Source organism: Brachionichthys hirsutus, chromosome 16 (assembly GCF_040956055.1).
Source record: "Brachionichthys hirsutus isolate HB-005 chromosome 16, CSIRO-AGI_Bhir_v1, whole genome shotgun sequence".
Taxonomy (NCBI): domain Eukaryota; kingdom Metazoa; phylum Chordata; class Actinopteri; order Lophiiformes; family Brachionichthyidae; genus Brachionichthys; species Brachionichthys hirsutus.
Window position 1 is genome coordinate 6,527,998 of NC_090912.1, and position 24,258 is coordinate 6,552,255.

Consider the following 24,258-nt stretch of genomic DNA (forward strand, 5'->3'; position numbering starts at 1 on the left):
TCGATGTGGAGGACGAAGCGCAGCACGGTGGAAGGATACTTCCTGGCTGGGAAGAGCATGACCTGGTGGCCGGTCAGTCTGAGAGTTCTTTGAAAACAAGAATATAAGGAATAATTGAAATGGCTTGAATTTAAAAAATATATATCATTTTTTTAATTCTTTATTTTATCTGTAGACTGACTGTAGCATATTTCTAATCCGTTACTATTTTAGATATCAGATGTAGGCAACATGCTCTAAAGCTGATAGTTTATCCTTTCATCTATATTCAGGTCGGCGCCTCGCTGTTCGCCAGTAACATTGGCAGCAAACATTTCATTGGCCTGGCAGGGTCAGGAGCTGCGGCAGGGATTGGACCCATTATATACGAGTGGAATGTAGGAGTCTGTGCATGCAGTCTGTGAAAACATCAGACAAGCATGCACAGCTTCTTGTTTTTAAGTCAAGTCTTTTGGGAATCAACAGGGAATGGTGTTTGTGCTGCTGCTGGGATGGGTCTTCCTGCCTGTTTACATAGCCTCTGGGGTGAGATGTCTGCTCGTGAAAAACATCAGCCACTGTGAACACGCAGGATTTTCTCTCGTCCGTAATCGCCCTTGATTTCCGGTCTTCTTCAGGTGACGACCATGCCGGAGTACCTGCGGAGGCGGTTTGGTGGTAGAAGAATACAGTTATTCATAGCTGTCCTGTCCTTATTTATTTACATCTTCACAAAGATATCCGTACGAAACAAATCCACAGCCATTCTCTGCTGTTTCATGTGCAGGCATTTGAAAGCTGCCTTAACTTCTGTGCTAATAATCGATCGCATTTCATCTGTATTTGGGAAAACATTTGATTTTCTATTTCCCGTCTTGCGTGTCCATCGTTGGTGTCCAGGTGGACATGTATGCGGGCGCGCTGTTCATTCAGCTTGCTCTACAGTGGAACATCTACCTGTCTGTGGTGTTGCTGCTGTCAATCACTGCTATCTTCACAGTAGCAGGTGACCTTCATTTAAATTAGACACCTTTTGTAACACCTCAGACTGAGCAGCCTGTCCTGTCCTGCATGTCATTGGTCGTTATTTGTTATGTCCCAGGTGGTTTAGCTGCAGTCATCTACACAGACGCTGCCCAAACGGCCATCATGCTAGTTGGATCTCTAGTCCTCATGGGCTTCAGTGAGTCTGACTGCACCTTCACCGTCACATCACTGGCACCGTTATGTTCCAGATTGTCTGACTCTGCTGCATCCCCTCCACTGCATTCAGGCTTTGCAGAGGTCGGAGGCTGGAATGGCCTGATGGAGGGATACGGCAATGCCATCCCTTCCAGCCGTGTGCCCAACTCAACCTGTGGCATCCCTCGAGATGACGCTTTCAACATCTTCAGAGATCCAGTGAACTCAGACCTACCCTGGCCCGGGGTCATCTTTGGCCAGTCCATCCTTTCCATGTGGTACTGGTGCTCCGACCAGGTATTATAGAGAAAACGTGTCTGTAGCAAATCAGGAAATAGAAAGCTCTTTATTCTATCGATCTGTGGATCTGAACCAGACTTGATGCTTGCAAGTATCAAATCTGGGGAGGGATAAAGACCATAAAAGAACCCATCATGCATATGAAATCTTTAGACTTCTTCTTCTTTCGGCTTGTCCCGTGAGGGGTCCCCACAGCAAATCAACTTTCCCCACTTTACCCTGTCCTTTGCATTGTCCTCCCCAAAACCAGCCACTCTCATGTCCTCCCTCACTACGTCCATGTATCTTCTCCTAGTCGACCTCTAGCCCTGTTCCTTGGCAGTTCCATCATCAGCATCCTTCTACCGATATAGTCCCCGTCTCTCCTCTGGACATGTCCAAACCATCAAACTCTGGACTCTCTGACCTTGTCTCCAAAACGTCTAACCTTCACTGTCCCTCTTATTGTCTCATTTCTAATCCTATCCGACCTGGTCACTCCCAAGGAGAACCTCTCTCTGCCACTTCTAGCTCCGCATCCTGTCTTTTCCTCATACTAATGCCAATGGACTGTTTTTCTACAAATATGAAAGTGTGATGCAGTGTTTTCCATCTTGTTTATGCTGATCTGACACATTTCCCTGAAGAAAAGCATCTGAAAACAATTAAATCCGGAGTTAACCGGAGCTCCCCGACTCTCTGCAGGTGATTGTGCAAAGGTCTTTAGCTGCTAAGACACTGACCCATGCTAAAGGTGCCTCACTGCTGACAGCGTATCTGAAGATTCTGCCTTTCTTTGTCATTGTGATGCCCGGCATGATCAGCAGGATACTTTACACAGGTACAATGTGACACTTGGGTTTTAATTGATCAAGAAAGCATCTGGGATAAAGTGATTTAAAGCATTTAATGAGGAAACCGTGTATGCCTTCTATTAAATGTGAATTAACATCATAAATGAGCTCAATTTGGTAACACACTCGGGGGTTGTTGACAGCTTTGATATTTGTTGCACTGAAGGACACACTATGGATTATGTATGTGTGTTAATGATGTTGTGTAGATGATGTGGCCTGTGCCGACGCCGAGTTGTGTAAAGAGATTTGTGGAAATCCGGTGGGCTGTACGGACACCGCCTACGTCAGGCTGGTGATGGAGTTGCTGCCAGCAGGTGAGAGACCGTTTCCTGTCCCGCCTCCAGCTCCGCCTTCAGAATTCACCTATTTCACGCCATCCTCCGTGTGTTTCCCTTGCAGGGATGAGAGGTTTGATGATGGCGGTGATGATCGCAGCCCTCATGTCATCTCTCACCTCCATCTTTAACAGCGCCAGCACTATTTTTACCATGGATCTGTGGAGCAATTTCAGAAGCCGTGCATCTGAGTGGGAGCTGATGATAGTAGGCAGGTGTGTGTTAAGCAGGCGGAAATAACCAGCCTCTCAGAGCGCAAATTAGATTTAAAAGAGCACATTTTAAATGATTTTACATTTTCCCATCCTGCTTCCCATAGCCATAACGGAAGTAATTGTTCACAAAGCCAGTTTCACATTCCACAAGCCTTTGCAGAACTTAATTTATTTTCTCATTCGTCTCATATTTCTCATGCAGGGTGTTTGTCCTCTTGCTGGCGGTGGTTTCTGTGCTGTGGCTTCCCGTCGTCCAGGCCAGTCAGGGCGGGCAGCTTTATATCTACACCCAGACCGTCAGCTCCAACCTCCAGCCCCCAATCACCGTCATCTTCTTCATGGGCTTCTTTTGGAAGAGGACCAATGAGAAGGTAAGCTGGCGTGGAGCTTCGGGTCACGGAACTTGCTGTAGATCTCACCCAGCAATAGGCTGCAGAGAATATCATTTATTAGTTGACAGGAAATGATTTTTTTAACCTTTATTGTGGGACAATAGCAACAAGGCTGCATCGAGTTCAGCGGTTAGTGTGAGGCTAGTCGCACGGCAGCGTGAGGAATCTCTGTTTTGTGTCACTTTCTGAGCCCCGCTGTGATCAGATGATGAAGCATTTAATTGGTGACGCTCTTCATCGTGCCGGCTCCTCAGGGTGCATTCTGGGGCCTGGTTATCGGCCTGCTGGTTGGCTGCATTCGCATGGTGTTGGACGTCGTGTACCCTGCGCCCCTCTGCTTTGAGACGGACGACAGACCCTTGGTGTTGAAGCACGTTCATTACCTCTACTTCCCTATCTTACTGGCCTTCATCAGCCTGATTCCAATGATTCTAGCCAGTCTGGTTACAGAGGGGCCCAAACCTGAGCAGGTGAGGCCAGTTAAACAGATACTGATGCTTTTCAAATCTGCTTAGATGTCAGGCTTCTCACCTGCTCCCCACCCACCCCAAACAGATCAGTCGCCTCACCTGGTTCACAAGGTTCGACCCCGTTGAGCCTCAAAAACAGGTCTTCTCAGTGGAGACAAACACAACGACCTCAGAGGAGAGGATCGGTGAGGTGGGAGTCACAGGAAGAGAGGAGGAGGAGGGTGGGAACAGAAAGGCGTGTCACCACGGTAACGGTGGGTCGCTGTCCTGCTTTATTTCCATTTTTCCATTCTTCGGTGTTGCTGATGAACGCTCCTCTCCAACCAGACTCTTCGTCCTCTGTGTCCTCCGTCCGGAGCCGGTCCAGGTTGGTATCTGCCATCTACTGCCTGTGTGGGATGAAGAGGAGGACGGAGGAAGAGGATGATCCGGTGGTGCCTCCCGCACCCACACATAATATCCAGTCTCTGGATGAAAAACCACGACTACGACTCACTGTTAATGTCAACCTCGTCATTTTCCTCTCTATAATGTCCTTCCTCGTTGGCTACTGGGCTTGACAGGCCTGTTCGTAACCCTCGGAATGTTCCCATGGGCTCCGGGGTGCGTAAACTTTTTTAATCCGATTTCGTTCTTGTAACTGATGTAATTAAACGTTTGATTATTCCGTGACAGTGTTTTCCTTCCTCGTACCTGCTTGCATCGTTGCACAGATGCAGATAAACATTTTGTTGCTCTTATTCAAATCCTTGCAGTTAAGACAAACCGATAAGAACCTGTGGACACTGTGACACGTTGAACATTCTTTAATTAAGATGCATTATGTGCGGTAGAGCGAACACAAATGAAAAGAAGGAATAAAAGGTCGACCTGAAAAGCACCTCCCACAAGGTTTAAAAGTATCAGCTGCAATGAACATAACACACAGACGAATGTAATTACTTGACTGCACATGGTCAGAGCGCTGAGCTTATCCCAATCAGAAGAATCCCTTTTAATGATGAAAAGTACTCTTGTACATTTAAAATAACTCTGATCTTGATAAATTGGGGTCGGTGGAAATCAAATAAAATTCACATGGAGGACAAAAATAATTCCCCTATAATTGTGCAAAAGAAAACCACAGAAATTAAAGCATATGTGCTATAAAGAGAACCTCAATGAATGACAGTTGTATTTTCATATTGCACTCTTGTCAAAATATTTGGTCATTAGCAACCATAACACAAGCCGAGCAGCTTTAACTTAATTTTCTTTGGCTTACATTCATTTCTTGGCGCCGAGGTTTTGCGGAAATCATCTCAGACAAATATGACATTTAAGTGGATGAAAACGTGTGAAATGATTAAAATGTACAGATCAACAGTGGCCCGGCCAACACTCCGACACCTCCGTGCGACTGTGCTGCTGCATAAAAGAATACTTATCGGTATGACCTGGTACCAGATATGTCTTCAAAAACATTTCACCTGTAGCACTGAGAGCAACATCGTAAAAAGAAACAAGAGACAAAGCGATTCGGAATTCAGCTGCGGCGTTCATGATATTTAACCCTAACCTGGAGTTTAACAATTCCCTCCAGTCACATCTTCAATCCCCAGCAGCCCACAGCCCAAAGGGAGGTTGATGAGAAGTCTAGCTGAGGTTCTTGGTTTGAGTCTCAGTACACCGGAAGAAAAGGCAACCCCCCCCCCCCCCCCCCCAACCCCCACCACCACCAGAGAGCATCATGCGAGCGGAGCGAGGGAACCGATGGGTTTGATTTCCCAGTCTGATATGTCATTCTACACATTCGAATCTGGACCAGCTGAGTGAGGGAGGACTCTGTTTTCACAGCATGGTGCTCTCTATCTGGGCCTGGGGGTCTTGGGTCGGGGATGGGGTGGGGGTGGTGGCGTTGGTGGGCTCTTGACCAGCAGAGCTCTCCCCCTGTTGGTCTGCAGCCACCTCAGGGACGAGGGCTCGTCCAATCCCTTTCAGGACCAGGCCTGCATCTGTACAGGACATTTGAGAATAGATCAGTTTAGACACAGATTTAAACTTATGAACCAACGCCGCTTCAAACCGGGGGGGGGGGGGGGGGGTTGGGGGTCTCACACGTTACCTTGACAATGACTGTAAGACCCCCAAATAAACATTACATACAGTGCATCCAGAAAGCATTCATAGCATTTCACTTTTTCCACATATTGTTACAGCCTAATGCCTTAGTTTATTTAAAGTTTTTTTTTTAATCAATTTGCAAAAACGAAATTATATATATATATATAATTTAGTTTTACATTGTCTTTATGGGGTGTTGGAAATAAAATTGTCATTTTTATTTTGGAATGAGGCTGCAAAATAAAATGTAAAAAGTGAAGCGCCGTGACATTTTAGCATCCTTGGTGTGGAACATGGATCCATCCAAGAAGTTCACACAGAGTAAAAATACTGTCTGCATCTATTTAGTACTGCATGTTGGACGCCATGTTAGTGACGTGGGAATGGCAAGCATGTTAGTTTTGTTGTACAGCAGGGTTAAAATGGAGAACAAATGCATACTAATATGCAGGATATTGCATGCACGGCCAACATTTACACACAAGAAAGGAGCAAACAGTGCATTCTTTGTTTCCCCACAGAGACGCACACAGAGGCTGGGCCGAGGCATCAGTCCGCCAGATCCTTACCAGAACCTGCCTTGCAAAGCTCATCTTAGAGGCAGGCCAGCACCTCAGACATCTGCAATATTTACACATTTCCTGTCATGCATCAGATCACCACAGTCGCATTCAGTGTGTGAGGCGGTACGCCACAGTGAAACCAAAAGCCAGAAATATACGTGGATGGCCTGGAAGGAAGCCGAACTCACTAAATAGCCAATAGCGTCAGTCAGCATTATACCAACAGCTACACCAGGAAAACGTGGTGAACGTCCCAGAGAGGATCTTAATACCTCAGCGCCTCTATTTTAAATCACTTATGCAGTCCAGTTGTAGTGAATTAGATGTATATCAACAATAGAGAATATAATAAATAACAAATGCAAGTTTATAAGTGAATGCCAAATGATGACTGAGGAGAAATTCCCATCGCAAGAGTATATTTTATAAAGCAGCTCCACCTTCACGAGCTGCAACACGAAGGCGATGATTCCATCCTTCCTTTTCATCCAGTGCTGTAGTAGAACATACCAGGTTCTTTTATTTGCTGTTGGTTCTAGTTCATTAGCAAACCGACACTGCTAAATAAATTCTTTGCACAATACCTTACTTTAGGAGATTTTAAAACAGAAGTCGTGAGGCGCTTTTACCTGTTATGACCTTGGAGGCAGAGCTGACAATTCCATTACTGTCATCATTCGCTGGAGGTTGCGGGGGTGGCGGCATGCTGGGGCGAGGTCGTGGCTTCGGGGCCGGCCTGCAGGGACGAGGGAGGGACCCGGAGTGGTGGGGAGACAGCGGGTTAAACTGCAGACCATCATGAGGCGGAGTGTCTGGAGAGGTGGGCGTTGTCGGGGGTGAGGACTCTGACTCCCCTCGAGCCTGGTGGGGGTGAGGAGGCTGCGGGGGAGGATGTATCGGGGCATGGATGATGCCTTCTTTGCCGTAGTGGCGTCTGGGGGTGATGGGTGGATGATGCGGGGAGCCAGGCGTCTGGGTGTTGCTGTGCTGGGAGGCAAATGGGCTGGCTTGCTTGGGTGGAGCTGGGGCCTGCTTCTTGGTGCCTTCGGGGGTAAAAAATATTATTATACCAAGATACTAATATTATAAGCAGCACTAAAGCGGACTGCACATTCCCTCACCTCGGCGAACCATATGAGGACTAGAACCCCTGGATCCACCCTGGGAATGGGGGGTCCCTACTGTGAGATGGAGCGAACCATTCCTCTGGGGTGGGGGAGTAGACATATGTTCACGGCCTGGGCTGTGTGAACAAAACATATTTAAATGTTAATCCATCAACATCTCACCTCTGCTTTGCAAACTAACAAGCGCTGCGGTACGAGAACTCATGCGTTATCACATCAAACGTTTTCATTCAAAGAATGGCGACATTAGATGAAGGTTATCACATGAGGAGTTATTAGGATTTTCTTTTTCATGGCGTTTGATTTGTGAAATGAAAACTCAAGGACGAACCCATGACATACATAAAGGGAGGGTGAGCTCTGGATTGGCTGACTGGCAGGCGGTGGAGTATTTTTGCCACCACAGCTCGCTCCTCCTTACCTGCTCTCCTCTGCGCTGAGCTGGTTTACAACCTGCTGTTTCACTGTGGCTACCTGGAACCCACCACCCAGACCACCACCACCACCACCACCACCTCCACCTCCACAACCACCCAGGCCAGTCTGCTCAGCCTCTGCAGGTGGAGACGAAACCAGGGACTGGGACTCAGGTTGGGCAGGAACCCCGGCTTCCGAAGGGGGCAGTGGGGGTTGGAAGGCGGGTGAGGTTAGTTGTTGCGGTTTTCTATTTACAGCGCTGGTTCTACGTGGAGCGGGCTCCGGCTGTTTGATTACAGTGCTAGGGAAGGGGAAGAGGGGAGAGACTTCAGGAGGACACACCACACGCCATCAGACAGAATGAAAGACGAGAGCAGACAGGTGGAGAAAGATGGTGTCAGGAACCGAGAGAGAGAGACGCGACTTCCTGTGTTCAATGAAGCCAGCTCAGAGAGGACAACCCAAAAAGGACATGAAACCACGACAGTGACCATTTAAAAACAGAAGCGCCTCGGACTGCGACATCTCTGCAGGGACAGGACAGGAGAGACCATACAAACAAAATGCAACAGAGGAAGCCCAAGACAAAACCAAACCAGCAACCTAACAGTGTAACCTAAGCTTTAATATGAAACAAAGGAGTTGACAAAAGAGTACACAAGAGTAACAGACGAGAATTAGAGCTACAGACAAAAAAAAAATGAAGGAATCGGTTTTTTTCATCATGTTCAGCGTGAATCTGGAGCAAAACATCACTTGTTTTTAAAAAAATCACCTAAACATAAGTGCAAATCTCATACAGAACATCATTCCCTTCTATCAGTAATTCAATTCCCGGGCGCTACGTGGGTCTACGGCGCAGCCTGGGAGTCTGGAGCGGGCAGCTCTTCAGTGACTGTGATGGACTCGTTGGCCACCACATAGAGGGCAGACACAACCGGGCCCCGCGACTCCTGCCTGCTCAGCGTCCTGGGACGGGACGAGAGCGTGAGGGGCAGGCCGAGGCCGAGGTTGGGGCGAGACAGGTACCTGTCTTTACGGGGGGTGTGACTGTCCCCGTCTTGCCCCGCCAGGCTGCCGGGACGTTTCCTGTCCAGGCTGTGTTCAGTATCTGGGGTGGCGGGGTGGGTGGGCATGGCGAACATGCCTGACACATTGAAGTCCAACTCTGGAGGGCAAACAGAGAAGAGACGATGAAGATTGATACAGATGATCGGATTTATTTATTTGATCAAATATTTTATTGTCCATTTAAATGATCTGTGTTTTTTGTTAAACTTTCAATAAAATGTTACAATATTGTGTGTTTATGTCTCGTAGGTGGTGGCAAAATAAATTATGCTCATACCTGCTACTGTGAGTAGTACAGTGCTGATTTAAACTAAATTACTGTGATGTGAGGAAAACAAATACAAGTTTATTTATTTATTTTTATTTAAAATTGCAAGATAGGGTTTTTTTTTTTTACTATTCTGGCTTGTACAGCAGCTTTTCAAATATTTGTTAAGCCCTGATAAATAAATAATAATGTGTGAGAATGAATTAAATGTTGCAGCTGATCAGTTCGTCTCCGAGCAAACAAATCTGAATATACATCAAAATTATTAACCTAAATCACCAAATGTAGTCGTAGATGTATTTTATTAGATTCCATTGAATCAACTTTCTAAAAGTTATTATTTTTTAACCAGAGTGATCCTCTTATGTTGTAAATAGATTTACCGTCAGGGAAGAACCAATCGGCGTGCTGGATGATGGGTTCAATGATGGCCACCGCATGGACAGATGTAGCTGCTGCCATCTCTGCCAGCGTCCTGAACACAAGCACAGACAGGAAAGCTTTGACTCTGGAGCCCTCCCCTACATGTGAAGAGTGACGTCCGAGTCCTCACCCCTCGGTCTTTGGCCAGAGCAGGTTGGGCCCCAGGACGATGGCGATGTTACTGGGAGTCATCTTATTAACCTCACTGTCCTGAGCCAGCTTAGCCAAAAACTTCACCAGATACCTGCGGCAGAGATCAGGCAGCTTCAAAAAGCTCACAGCTTTTAATTGGAACGTCATGTTTTAAACTCATCCGAATGTCAAGCGGTATCTTTATCATTTCAACAGAATACATCGCAAGCACGTTGGTCCAAAAATCGGATGAAAAAGAAAAAGGAAACTCATCAGAAAAGCCAAATTTTGAAATCGTTAAACATCCTGATGAAGAAATAAAAAGATGGAGAGAGGCTGAGCAAACACTACAGGCGTCGGTAGGCGTCCCAAAGAGAAAGCATTAAATAGCTCAAATAAAACTAGACCGATCATCATTCTATTAAAAGGCAGTCTGCGTGTGTTAGAATTATTGTTGGATCTTTGTGATAATTTAAACACGAGACGAAAGCTCAAACAGAATATAAAAGTACTGAAGATGTTCTTACCTAAAGTTGGCTTTGTGAGTCTTCGGCAAACAGTCACATGTCACCCACAAGGCCTGAAGCCTCTTGTCAGGGTCGGGTACACTGAAACCACACACACACACACACACACACACACACACACACACACACACCCTTAACCCTAGAGCAAACTGAGAGTACACACTGCTTCAGGTTGTGTGTTCACTGCCTATTTGAGTTTGAGTTTTTCAGGATATTTTAGTGTGTGTGTGTGTGTGTGTGTGTGTCCTCACTTGCAGGCCTGCGTCCACTCATCATACAGCCCAAAGGTCATCAGCGGCTCAGGAAGCTCTCTGAGGTAGGACTTCAGGGCTCCTGCATACGAAGAGTAAACCTGTAAAGAAACAATCTGAACCAGACGGACTCACGTGGACGTTGTAGAAGCTTTTCTTTTTACCGGCGACTGCATGCGGGTCAGAGTAGAACTCCTCGAGCTGCGAGGTGGAGCAGTCCAGTGCAGCTTTTAGCTTCTTCAGTTTTGAAGCTCCAGCAGCTAATCTGAAGATACCCTGTAAGGAAAACCGGGGGGGGGGGGGGAAGAACACATAAAGAACATAAAGTAAACCATGCAGAGTCTGGCCATGCCACCAGAGACCAGGAGTCCTCCATCAATACCTCCTCCTTCATGCCGGTCTCCAGAAGCATCATGACGCAGGCCTCCAAGGGCAGGGCGATCTCACGGTTACTCCTCTTCAGGTGTTCCTCCAGAGCAGTGCCGAAGGCCGGCTTCTCCATCCAGGAGTCTGGGCAGGAAGACCATCAGCAGCGGCTTTACACTTCACTGAGATTTGGGTTTTTGATAGGAGGACCTTTAAATGTCACTGTTGCTTATAATGCTTGCTGTGGGGATGCCTCCAACCAGACGAATAACCCCTCTGACATTGTCAACATGTGTAACCTGCTTACGGGTCCTGCTATACTGCATTCGCTTCGCTCGCATCATCTGCTGCACACACACACACACTCTAGCAAGAGGAGGATGTTCCGGATCACCATGTGGATGGTGTACATCCAATGACGAGGGGAACGAGCTGCTCGGAGGAGGTCTGCGCTCTCCGAGTGCTTTTCTGGTTTGTTGATTCCTTCAATAGGACTGGGAGAATATTCAAATTTATGACGTGAACTATTTCGCTTCCTCTTAACTAGCTTGGTCTCAGTTTCCTTTGTTTGCGCCATCCATCAAGCGAGTCGTGACCGGACGGTCTAGATTTCTCAATAGTGGGGTACAGAGCAGAAACGGCTACAGCTGCCCTCTAAGACTGCCCTGTTTTACTCACGCCATGTTCGCTGCTCACCTTGCTGTATTTTGATGGTTGGTATCGCTGCCTCCAGAGCTGCCAGAGACCTCCTGTGGTAGTCCGCCTGGGCCTCCAATAGCTAATCGGCAAACATAAAAGCAGGCGTCACCGTCACACAGTGAATCATGCGTTCATTCTGCATGATAAAGCATAGGATTATAGTTTGCATCATATCTCCATTTTCAATCTAGGCCATTTCCTCTGAACGGAGGAGCACTCACCATGACATAGTAGCTCGCATAATCTCCCTCTTTGGAAGCAAAGTTGTACAAGTCAGCAGAGAGCTGGTCCTACATGTGGGATGAAAAAGACACACCAGACACCCGGACATTTAATTAAGGCTCGAATAACGTGCATGTTTGTACGCAGTGTGCTCTTCTTACAAGGGTTCCTTTGTTCAGGAAGTTCATAAGATAGGACTTTAAAACAATACAGAGGCCCCGCCTGGAACGTACCACTTTAAATATAATATACCTTGCATATTTCTACTTTGTTGAGCGCCTCGTCCATCTCGTCCTTGAGAGAATCGGCTTTAGCTGCCATGGTCTGGTTGTTTGACTTAGTTGCCTGGTACCACCTTGTGGGTCCAGAAATCATTTAGACACTTGTATTTTGTTGTTGTTGTTTTATTAAAACGCTGAACAATGAGACAAGTCTGCTTTACAGGTAATGCTTGAAAACACCAGAATGAAATCTGATAAGACCCGCGTACCTCGTCTTGGCTGAGTCGTAGTCCAGGACCAGCTTGGCAAGTTGCTTCCTCTGTTTCAGTATGTTGGGAATGTCGACCTGTGAGAGAGACAGTGGACATACTTTATATGTCCCCCCTGTGAGAGAGACAGTGGACGTACTTTATATGTCCCCCCTGTGAGAACGTGCAACACTAAACACACGCCGTGTGTTGGATCCCACACAGGCTCGAGGAAAGTTTGGTGAATTTAGTTTAAAGAAATATTCAAAGGCCACAGCTCGGAGGAAATGTACAAATCAAATACACGCAATCGGGTCTAAAGTATGAAGAAAGGTGTGTTTCCACCTCTGCCAGCTGGTTGAGGGGATCCAGAATTTCTCTCTCGATCTGGACTTCATGCTGCATCAGTTCAGTCGCTAGCTTGCTCTCCGCCTCCCCGCAGACATCCATCATCTTGCTGCACACACACACACACACACACACACACATTCAGGGTGCACCTTGTTAGATTCTTCACCTTCCTTCATGGCTGAATGGCTTCCCGTTCATCGGGATCAATGAAAACTATTTCTGACACCAATGTGCTGCTGAAACTGGAATGCAATAGAAACCTTGTCCATCTCACCCAGTCAGACTCTCGTCTCCCAGCTGGCTGCCGCCCTCCTGCATGGTCTGGGACAACGCTGTCAAGGGCAGCTTTTTCTGCAAGCGGGCAGCAAATATGGTCGAAATGTATGTGGGGGAAATGTGTGTCGAAAAGCTTAGAAACGAGAACAAATCCAAGATGATTCCCAGCGAGTGCTTTCACGTTTCTGTCTGATGTGCAAGCGAGAAGGTCAGCGCTGAACATGTTCCTGCTGAACCTCTCTCATGCCATCGGGCTACATAACGGGCGTCTCTTTGAGCTTGCTGCTAACGCGCCACGTTGAGAACACAGTTAGACCGAGACCCTTGTGGGGCGCTACTTACGTGTCTCTTGTCGGCGTCAGTGCCCAGTTGACTCTGCAGACAGAACACCAGCCTCTTGTGAGCGTTATGCGACACCAAACGCACCACCTCCAGCCGCCTCTCGATCTGCGTGCGCCGGTAAAAGAGTCGGTTTCAGGAGAACAACAACACAGGCGGGAGCGACAAATCAAAAGGCAATACAGTAAACGCCTCGACATACAGAGCGTTCCGAGACACTGGATGGCAGTGATGACGAAGGTGATGAAGCATGAAATGATCAATCAAAAGTGGCCGCGGTGTCTGGAAGCGACTCGTCGGACGATAATTGCAATCAGCAAACAGGAGGAGGCTATCAAGAATAGAAAAACTATCATGTCTAGGTTTATGTAAGTATATGTGTAAGGTACAATTACGATATAAAGTGTCTTAGCTCCATTCAACTCCCCACTGCAAAAAATGATTTGACATACGAGTGATTTGAGTCACGAGCTCGGTCCAGGAGCGAAGGAGAGAGAATGTCAACGTATTACTGTCTCCGCTTAGAAAAGGCAAGACACCGTCACACGTTCTCTTCCGTCTGACGGCGAGACAGTTTTATTGTCAGCCATTTTCGTATTCCTAACAGCTGCACTGGGAGGACACGTCCATCGCTTAACTTCCATCCTGGCCTCGTTGCCGAAAGACGACACTGTCCATTGACATGACTGGCAGATCGACGATCTCACGGGGCTCGGATAGTCACGGCACATAGAAGACATTTTAAACAAACAAAACAATTCAGACAAAAAAGTCAGTTGTGTGAGCGAGAACCAAGATCTATAAAACTACAAGAGAAGAGCACGCGAGACGCCGGCAGGCCATCACAGACGTCTGATTGCCTTTGAATGAATCTCCGTGCTAACACGATGTGATGATGTTGACATAAAGTCATTGGCACAGAAGTTTAAAATGTCCAATCCTTATGGTGCCACCAGCTTAAATCCCAGCTCTAGCAAATTCAATTCACTGTTCAACGTTCCCACACTGGAAAACTGCACAAGGCCAAGTAGGAGACGAAGCAAGATAGGAGCCAGACAAACTGATTACCACTTGAGTTTTCAGTTCCTCTTCCTGTTTCAGCATAAACATCACTAGATGCCATTTGCAGTCGGATCCCCATCAGGATCTCTCTTCAAACTTCACTTTCATCCTTGCTTATTTACAGTCTGGCCATCTCTCGCCCTCACACACACACACACACACTTTTCCCTCCTTCCGCTCGTCTCCTCTTTTTCCTGTGTCTGCCTGCTCCAAGCCAGACTGCGGCCGGACTCGGTTTCATCACCTGGATCCAATTGATTCAGCATTCAGCTGGAAGTCTATGTGAGCATGCCTGCATTGGAATCCAGACCTCCAACGATCAACAAGAAGGAAACACGGGTTGCAGAGATTGCAGTGTGGCTTGTGCAGCCGAATTTAAATACGAGGCATCGTCGCTTCCAATTTTGCACAATTTAGATTTGAAAGATCACAAAGTTCAGTTCAGGCGTCCTCTCTCTCTGTGTGGCTTATTTTTTACCTTCATCAGATGGATGAAGTCACAAAGGAAAACGTCCCGATCAAACACACAGACAGATGTTTCTCTATGGTCGGCCCAGTTTAAGGAGCTGTCCAAAGGTCTACCAGCCAGTTACTGCCCCCCCCCCCCTCCCCTCTGACTGCAATGAAAACAGCAAGCTGACAACCTCTGCCCTGCCACAGAGGAGAATGTGGAATGTGTAGTGAGTCACCGAGGAGCCACGCGGGTGGATACAATTTCTGCTTTCCGGCTTGGAGCTGCTTTAGCTTCCTGCCCAGCTAGCTAAAGACTACGGGTAGTCATCGACTTACGACCTATGCGACAGTTCGACTTTATAACCGCACTCCTGCGTTGTTGTTGTTTACGATGTGTTTTTATAACATGCCGGAAAGCGAGCGAGCAAATCGAGTGCAAAAAACTTTCTTTTGTTTTTTTTTTGTCAGCACAAAGTGTTTTGCAGTGTGTGGTACGCCTTGGGTTCATAGTTCACGACTGCACGCCATAAAACCGTTGACTGCTGCGATTAAAGGAGAGGCTTGAAGGGCCACCTTTACTTCTCCTTCCACAAAGCTCCTTACGTCTGAACACACCCAGTCTTTCTTCAGATGTTTTTCCTAGCGTGATCTCATGGTTTTTGCGGCTACAGCGCCCCCCACCCCCCCCGTCCCCCCCACCCCCAACACAAACCCACTCGGGTGTTCATCCAGATAAACGACCACTGACAGGCTTTGCCTGACGTACAAAACCATAAGGCCGTCTTCCTGCCGTACCCCCCGATCAGGCAAGACATTGCTGGTTGAATGACCCTCCCAGTAAAGTTTTGATGACATCACTTGTACTCCGAGGCTGTGAGCAGACTTTGAATTAACATTCCGCTAAGGCTTGATGGCTCTAACAGAGCTGGTTAGAGCTTGGCACATCTGTCAAGGTTATGGTTTTACTGACATTGGATTGTTTGTCTGTTAGGATTCCTCAAAATGTCACACAGATTTTGGTAGCGATCCAGACCAGCATCCAGCATCAAGTATTCCTTACCGTTATTGGAAAGGGGCAATCTTTGAACTGTGCGGATAATGCATCCAGCGTTCGGACAAAATGACTTGACGGCATCGCCATAGGAACTACCACACATCAAGGTTATCCGTGCGCCAGATCCCGAGGAAGACCGTCATCAGCGGCATATTGTTTATCTCGAGTAACGGTCCAAGAGTCACATTATGAGGGTCGAACTCTTATCACACTATTGCTTTTAGGTGTAATAAGATAACGCGGATACTTAGCTCTCTGAGGAATGTGTAGTTAGAGATTTAGCAACATCCGCATTGAAGTGTTGCTGGAGGCAAGGATACACCCCAGATGAGACGCCAGCTGATCGTGGGGCCACACAAAAGGCAAACAACCACTCCCGCTCACGCCGAGGGACAATTAGGTGTGACCAATTCAGCTAAGCTGTTGTTGTTGGCGGGAGGAAACCGGAGAACCCGGAAAAAAAAAACCACAGAAAGGAATCCGGAACGTTCTTGCTGTTAGGCAACAGTGCTACCCACTGCGCCACCATGCCATGGCTCAGTTCACTTGGCTTCAACTAATATCTAAATAGGAAAATACTCATTACAAGAAGGCACTCTGCTCATGCCTGGTTTGGGAGATAGTAATCTGTCACCAATGCACACTATTAGAGGGTGAAGTATCGTGTCGTGAGGCCGCTTTACAACACGGGCACGGAATGAGCATTTAATATCGTTGAACTTACCTGCAGGAGATCATCACTCAGCACCTCAGTTTTCTCAGCCCTGTTGAAGGAAACACAAACATGAAAGCTACAGGTAAAAAAAAAAACTGACACCAGAGAAATGCAACTTATTGCAACCCCCCCACCTGGAAAAGACAACAAAAGGCACACAAATTCTATGAAGTATTTGGACGTGTTTCGCTGGCGTACTGCGCCTTATTTCCACAAGCGTGACCCAACTTGCTGCTTAACTTCAGCATAGCAGACGAACGGCAAACGAGACTAAGGCCGCGTCAACCCGGGTCTACTCGTCTGGAGTTTGTGCCTGCGGCAAAGATACACAGTGCAAAATCATCTTAAATACACAAAGGCATAAAAAAAATTTTTTTAATTCACATGATGTTACCATGTGACATTTATCAGGAGACATGTGGGACTCCGTGGCTGAGCACACGCAGCCTAACATGGAAGCACCAACGCGCCCATTCCTGCTTCTGCTCGAATTCCTACTCGGTCCGAACACACACTTTCCTCTTGTGCCATTTGCAGCTTGTTTGTTATGGCAACGGGGCTGAGGTGTGTGCGTCTGAAACGGCCTGAACACGCCTACACGGTGTGGGTGACGTCACATCAGACTAACACCCAAACATCAGAAGTGAAGGTTCCCTTCTTCCAGAGTCAGACTCGTTGCCGTCAACGACTCGGTTTTGGAGCTTCCTCAGCTTTGCAAGGTCCAGCGAGAGCGAACGCATCGCTCGCCATGTGGCTCTCTCAGAAAAACGCCAACGCTGACATTTAGTGTCTGCAAAGCACAAATCTCTGAAGACCCTCCTCAACCACAACACGGCCACGCGATAGGTTCAAATCTCTCCGGGGTCAATTAAGAGCCATTATCTAATGTTGCTGTAAGTTACACCCTAAAAAGACGACTCACAAATGCTGAACCGCCCTTCCTGTTTCAATACCTTTGATTCTACGGTTTGTAATTTGTGATGCATGATTGGAAAGTATTTATAAAAAAACTTTTAGCTTTAAATGAAATACGCAGGGTTGGTTTTGAATACCGGATTTCTTGGTTTTCCTGTGGTAATAAATATTTTTTTTTTTGTTGTTTATTACTATTCATAGTTATTGACAGGTCAGTTCTCCTACTTCATGTTTAAAATGTACACATATAGTCCAGTAAAGCTTTTATTGAATTACCTAAATGTCCTTCTATGAGACATGATCCGCAGCTAAAACGGAACCATTTTACACATTAAGGCTTTTTACACGGCTCGCTTTGGAAAGAGAACGCTAGACAAGCATTTTCTTTCTATTTTGTTTTTTACATTTCTATCGATATTGAATTAGCATTGATTTGACTGAAGTTCAGCTCGACTTTGGCCAGGAGCTGCTCTTCTAACAATAGACTCTGTCCCCCGACATAAAAATAGTTAGATCAACACAGACGGATCAAACCAGGAACTGAATGTCATGCAAAGTGACGTCTGATTTCAATGAAGTCAATGAGAAAATGATGTTTAATCGTATTTGTGCCAAATTCTAATTCTAAAAAAAAGAGCTCTGCGCTGATCTCTCCAGAGGAATGTTAGGACTCACAAACTCTCCAAGTGTCCATTAATCTGCTGCTCTGTGCAAACTGTTCCCTCCTTCTTGGCCACGTGCAAATCAAACCGGTTTTCTCTTCTATTAAAAACAAAAACAAAGCCAAAGCCCCTCATGGCGGCGTCACATCCCCAACCCTCCCCCTGTGTCCTAGGACCTAGACAACAATCGTGGAAATGCTTACTAGACAAAAAACCCTCTGTGCCTGGCTGCTCCTGAGCAAAACAGGATGATGCGGGAAACAAACTCACTTCTTTGGGAAACAGGTTTTTAAAAAGCCACCAGAGCGATGGTGGCAATTTACATTTAGCCGGAGGGATTGCGTTTGTTTCTCTTTTTTTTTTTTGGACCATCCCTCTCAGCAGTTTAGGTAAAAATAATTGAAGCTGCACTGAAGCTAAGCAGCCAATGATGACTTGTCATCATCTCAGTGGCGGCTTCTGATGGAGACCACTGCTGGAAACCCCTGGAGTGAATGACAGGAGGGGAGGGATGGTGCAGATAGATAGATAGATACCTCCACCCATCAGTTAACGTGTTTGTCTGGACCTCCTGGCCCGACAGAGCACAAACAAGATCTTCTAGAACATTATCAAGACATCCAGAAAAATATATATAGCGATTGATTCATCCAGCTGGACATCGAAGTTGACCCAGCGACCACTCTGACCATGAATCAGCCATTCTACTGGGTGGAAAAACTCAAAATATATGTTGGTTACATGATCATTTTAAAATTGTGTGGCTTAATTGGACACAGATCTTCATAATTAGATTTTTTCCCTAAATTTAATAGGAGGTTAAAAACTACCTGATAGTAATCTTAGACACACACTACACGTCTCCACACGGACAATAGAAGAGCATTAAAGTGTTATATGTGTATCCAGAAGGATAAAAAAAAAACACACACAACTGGAAAGTTGCATTATAAATTTAAAACGCGTGCCTTTGGTTTCATTTTGACCTGCTGCCCTTCCCGAGGCTTGGTGATCGACCCAGGTCGGCCTTATCAGTGACGCGTCCAGCCCTCCCGACAGATGGCAAAGAAAAGGCGACAACGCTGCTGTCAAATCTTGACAAGCAGCCGCAGCGTGAGCCGAGCATAAATCCGACACTCGCAATCCTCTCACCTTCCAACAGTCTGGTTGGCGAGTTGCCTCATGCGATTAAACTGTTTCTTCATGTCTGTCCGCTCCTCTGCGTCTCCTGCGCGTAAAGGTTCGTGGCACCTATCAGGGCGCAGTCGTTCATCCGCCGCGGGTCCAAAAGTTGCGCTACGCCGCAGCCATTGTAGCGGAGTCGGGCTCCGAGGACTTGAACGCACCACTGCCTCAGTGGGGCATTGGGTGAAAGTGTTAAACGCTACAAATACAAAGCACGGCCCCTAAAAGACGGACCGAATCCCATCTCAGCGCGTAAAACACTTCCAAGCAGCGAGTCCGACCGCTGCGGGAGGAAGAAGGAAGTGCTTTTACTTCCCCACACTGCAAGCTGCGCGGCCCAATGGTGACATGTGATCCCACAGCAAGAAGAAAAAAGAGAAAAGCATTGGCCTGTCAGTCAGAGCAACGTCATATAAAGTTGTTTTCTAAATTACAAAATAGAAAATTATAGATATAGCATAACATATCAGAAACAGCCCTATTGCCAAGAACAGTTCCAGGCGCAATAAAAATAAACAGCATTAATCGCTAAACTTTGTGGGAAACATTATGAACTAAACTTTAACATAGCAAACTTCACAATTCAAGTGTTTATAATGCTGATTGATCAGGATCAATATTTGGTCACCAAAATCTTAGAAGGGAAATCGTCACTGATCCAGGGTCACTCTTCTGGGAGTTTTCTCTCCGTAATGAGCTCTCCCGGGCCGACGCGCGATCAGCTGGTGTCCGTGGCGATCTGCTGCCACCTTGTGGCCGCTCTCCTGTCATGACATGCGCGCCGACTGGAGATCATCCATCATTCCACTTTCTATGAAAAACAACAAGAAATGTCATCAATATCTCCCTGCACGCTAGGCATGCTTAGAATATAAATAATAATAATAATACAAATAATAATAATAACCGAAATAAGAAACAATATTTAGGACTGGAGTGAAGGGATGGATTTGTGCAGCTAACAGTTTTAAGACTGGGAACAGATGAGGATTCACTTTCACTCTCTTTGTGTTATATTTCTTTTCATAACATTATCATTAGGAACTTTGGGGCCCTCAGCCCTGCACAACAAGCTGGAATCAGATGCCCTGCATTCCAACAATGGTGATCTTGTTTGAGCAGCTATAAAAAGCTGATCTTATCTGTGTAATTTATAGGCCAAAGCCGTGCCTATATCTGAAATGTTGTGAAACCTATAAGCTCTGTTTGTCATGGGACTGATGGGAAATATGTGAGCGCAATAAAGGGAGGGAGACATGGAGCTTATGATAAATCCTGCACACGGAGTGAAGGTCCTTCAACCCTGGTCGTTATCGTTAAAGAACAACCCGTGGCAGAGTTTTACATCCTCGATCCGTGCGGTCATCTGCACAAAGCAACGTTAAGAGAGCGTAAATTCAGTTCTTGATACCTTTATTGATCGTCTGCGTGCTAAAGCAACCGTGTCCAGTCAGTCCACGGCCTTTTGACTATGTCTGCGACCGCTGCAGAATCTCGGCTCCTCAGAGGTTGTTTCTGTGCAGCCACAATCACTTCTTCATCTGTTTATAGCAACATCCTGCAAATATATTCACTCAAGCCATTAACACTCTTCCGTCTTCATCGGTAAGCCAGGTGACGATGTTTGGGGCGGCCATGTGTGCTATAATGTGTTTTGTTTTTGATTAATGTGTGATCTTGTTTTGGGGAATGATTCATTTGGATGTTAAATGAGCCGTGCGTTGAAATAATAGTTGAACTTGGAGTAAGTCATCTTTTTTCCTATGTCAAACCAGGGTGCAGACTTTACTCCTGAGCGATTTCTTGCATTCTTTATGGTTTTTCATTGTTATTAGGATTCAGGAAATTCGAATCTCACAGATCTTAAATCAACCTAGATCTGTATTTCTTCCTTTTTTTTTAACGTGTGAGGCCTTTGCCATGTAGACTCTGCCTTGGAAAAGTAACATCTGTAAACATATTGGGATATTCTGGGACAATAATTGACACAAACTCACTGATTTTTTTTACCGGTACTCTGGCACAGTTCAGCCATTTGTTCACTGAGTAAATGTGCTATCGTTTTGAGAGCAGTCGCGATGAGCAAAGTGTCTTGGACGATTAAGAAACGGGGTCAGTTGGTCCATAACAGGTCAGCGGGCCAACCAAAACAGATCTTTCCAGGCCAAAGTCCATGTGATTTAGGAGCTACGAGGATGCCAGAGTGCTCAGTGTCACATCTTCAGCTCGCACAACCGGACCTTCACTGCGAGTCATGGCCGACAGGATGGAGATGGGCGAAGTCAAGGCATCACTTGTGTCTTCTGAAACCAAGACAGCTCCGGCCAGACCTCCTAACAAATTTGAGCGGGTATTTCAGCCCTGCCTGGGTGAGCTGGTGGGAACCATGCTCTTCGTCTTCATCGGCTGCGTGTCGGTCATAGAGAACGTGGAGTCCACAGGGAGGCTTCAGCCAGCTCTGGTGCACGGGCTGGCTGTGGCAGTCTTGGTGACGTCCATGGCGGAGATCAGGTGAGTCAATGTTCTTTCAAAAATGATTATTGTAAACATGGCGGAGCAGTTAGTGAAAAAATGGTCACTTCCAAAATATTTATCAATTTACATCAATTAGATGAAACATGACATCATTTTAAGAGTGTGCTGTAAATATGTATTTTGCACCATAACTACTTAGGCGTTGATCCTGGGAGAAGAACGGAGGGTGAAGTCAGCCCACGTCAGGTTTTCTGCAGCCGCCGGCCGGTTCATCCAAAAGGCCGCTGAGAGCATGTTAACTGTTTGATGGCCAGCTGTTGACAGATGGACAATAATGCATCATGCCTACTTAAAAACGAGCATTTAAAGCAGCTAATAGACATATCAGGATCTTCTGAATAAATCGATCTAGACTACAAATTTGTGGTAAAACCATATATTTTTCTATAAATTATTCAAGTAAACAACATTCTGTCAGAATTCACGACATTGTCTCAAAGTCCGGTGTTTTCTCTCCATGCTTGTCTCTCCAGTGGTTCCCATTTCAACCCTCCATTCACACTGGCTATCTTTCTATGCGGCGGTATGGAGATGAATATGGTGGTCCCTTACCTCGCATGTCAGCTGATCGGAGGGGTGCTTGGAGCCGCCATGGCAAAGGTGACCCTGTCTTATTGTTGTGGTTCTTAAATCCCCATCTTACACGCTGACTTCTGACTTCTGGCTGACTCGACGCCAACAGGCGATGGATGACCTTAGGACAGAACTTCGCCAGAGCCCACGGGGCCGCTTTCGCCGTGCTGCAGTCAAACGGGCAAATAGCAGGTGCTCTGTTTGGAGAGGTTGCTATGACCTGCTTGATCACGCTGGTGCTGCTGCTGGGGGCCGTCAACGTGAAGACCAGGAGCCCGCTGGTGCCTTTGATGGTGGGCTGCACTGTTATCTTCAACATCTTGGCTGGGTCAGTAAAAAAAAAAAAAAAACGGTGATTAGAGGAAATGTGAATCAATAGATGAGATGTGAAGGACAAATATCTGCAGACTGTGAGGATGCGATGATATATAGGATAGTATTCATGCTTTTGATTTGTTAGCAAGTAGTTTTAATATATCACATAAAACTTTATCTCACACAACTGCAGGATATCACGTTTATATTCTAGTACTGATTCACATAGGACAGAATTAAATGATAAATACATTAATTTCTACACATATAATGGGAAGCATGCCTGAATACGTGTCTGTGTCATCAGTGGAGATGTCTCTGGTGCCTGTATGAACCCAGCCAGAGCCTTCGGTCCAGCTGTCGTGAGTAACTACTGGACCTATCACTGGGTGTACTGGGTGGGACCCATCGCAGGAGGTCTGACAGCAGCCGTACTGGTTCGGTAGGTCTAGTGCAAAATAAAGATTCATGACTGACAACATGTGAAGTTAGAAACTATTTTTCCTCTTCTTGCAGGCTCCTGCTTGGCGACAGGAAGATGAGACTGATTCTGAAATGAGGTCTGCTGTGATAAATAATGCTTTATCATCTACAGTAATGATGTAAGCTTCGTTCTTGTTCCACTGAGGCGTTTGTGTATGACTATAAGATTTTGCTTCGTAATAAAAATTTGCATTTTACTGTATAATTGTGTAATTATTTATTATGTCGTCTTGGCTTGACACTCTCCTGTCACACGGCTATCAGAATCTGGTAAAGATGGGACGCAGAAGGATAAGGAGGAGAATAATCTTGTAGGTCTCATCAGCTCTGAGTAATGTTCTCTTGAATAAGTAGAGATCTTCCAACATTTGGATTGACATAGGGATGTATAAGGTCATTTAAGCCTTGAGCAAACGAGAGTCTTAAGAGGTCAGAAAATTGTCATTAACTCATGGACTTTAAGTAATTTTGGTTTTTGTTGCACCCTTGATGAAGTGCTGTCACTTCTAAACACCTTATTCGATATAAACATGCCCAAAGAGGGAGTTCAGATTTGTATCCAGAAATAATAAGGAAATGTTTTCTCTGTAGTTTAAAAAAATGTCTTGTGTTAAGTTGAAATGAGAGCTTGCAGAGCTAATTTACTTAAAATGTCAGGTCAAATCTTAATTATATGAGGTTTGACACCAAAACCACATAAAAAAAGATCTTAACCGCTAATATACATTTTGTTAAATAAAAGTAAGATTGTTCTTTTTTAAAAAAAAAAAAGCAAATAAATATGCAATTTCCCACAAAAATGCTGACTATTTTATTTCTAGGAGTACCACAACAAAGTCTTCAGAGGAATTACAGTTAATCCTGATGCAAAAACATTTAAATCGTAGGTCATCTGTAGAACACAAATAAACAAAGCATAGAGGTAATTAAATATAATAAACTATGCAATCCTATTCAGTAAAACGAACTGTAGCTTACAAGTAGCAACCCTTT

The 24,258-nt window shown here is 45.9% G+C and overlaps 3 protein-coding genes across 3 annotated transcripts; 2 read left to right on the top strand and 1 right to left on the bottom strand.

The window, feature by feature from the left end:
- Positions 1–4,269, top strand: slc5a11 (solute carrier family 5 member 11). Its single transcript, XM_068749957.1, has 14 exons — positions 1–72; positions 273–377; positions 466–525; positions 618–722; positions 880–985; positions 1,082–1,162; positions 1,253–1,458; positions 2,146–2,281; positions 2,504–2,611; positions 2,697–2,847; positions 3,050–3,218; positions 3,494–3,709; positions 3,795–3,894; positions 4,037–4,269. The coding sequence occupies exons 1-14, from the start codon at positions 4–6 to the stop codon at positions 4,267–4,269; spliced, it is 1,845 nt and encodes a 614-aa protein (XP_068606058.1). The 5' UTR covers positions 1–3.
- Positions 4,270–5,413: 1,144 nt separating this feature from the next.
- Positions 5,414–19,379, bottom strand: arhgap17b (Rho GTPase activating protein 17b). The gene is made up of 20 exons (XM_068749956.1): positions 19,327–19,379; positions 16,607–16,646; positions 13,317–13,421; positions 12,973–13,049; positions 12,693–12,804; positions 12,369–12,445; positions 12,131–12,233; positions 11,878–11,946; positions 11,654–11,735; positions 10,974–11,101; positions 10,756–10,867; positions 10,592–10,673; positions 10,341–10,421; positions 9,812–9,925; positions 9,642–9,733; positions 8,949–9,087; positions 7,924–8,220; positions 7,497–7,618; positions 7,005–7,418; positions 5,414–5,703 (listed from the first exon to the last, which is right to left on the bottom strand). The coding sequence occupies exons 1-20, from the start codon at positions 19,377–19,379 to the stop codon at positions 5,540–5,542; spliced, it is 2,463 nt and encodes an 820-aa protein (XP_068606057.1). The 3' UTR covers positions 5,414–5,539.
- Positions 19,380–21,613: 2,234 nt separating this feature from the next.
- Positions 21,614–23,341, top strand: aqp8b (aquaporin 8b). The gene is made up of 5 exons (XM_068749924.1): positions 21,614–21,870; positions 22,368–22,495; positions 22,582–22,795; positions 23,090–23,224; positions 23,299–23,341. Exons 1-5 carry the CDS (start codon positions 21,614–21,616, stop codon positions 23,339–23,341), a joined length of 777 nt encoding a protein of 258 aa, XP_068606025.1.
- The last annotated feature ends 917 nt before the right edge of the window (positions 23,342–24,258 follow it).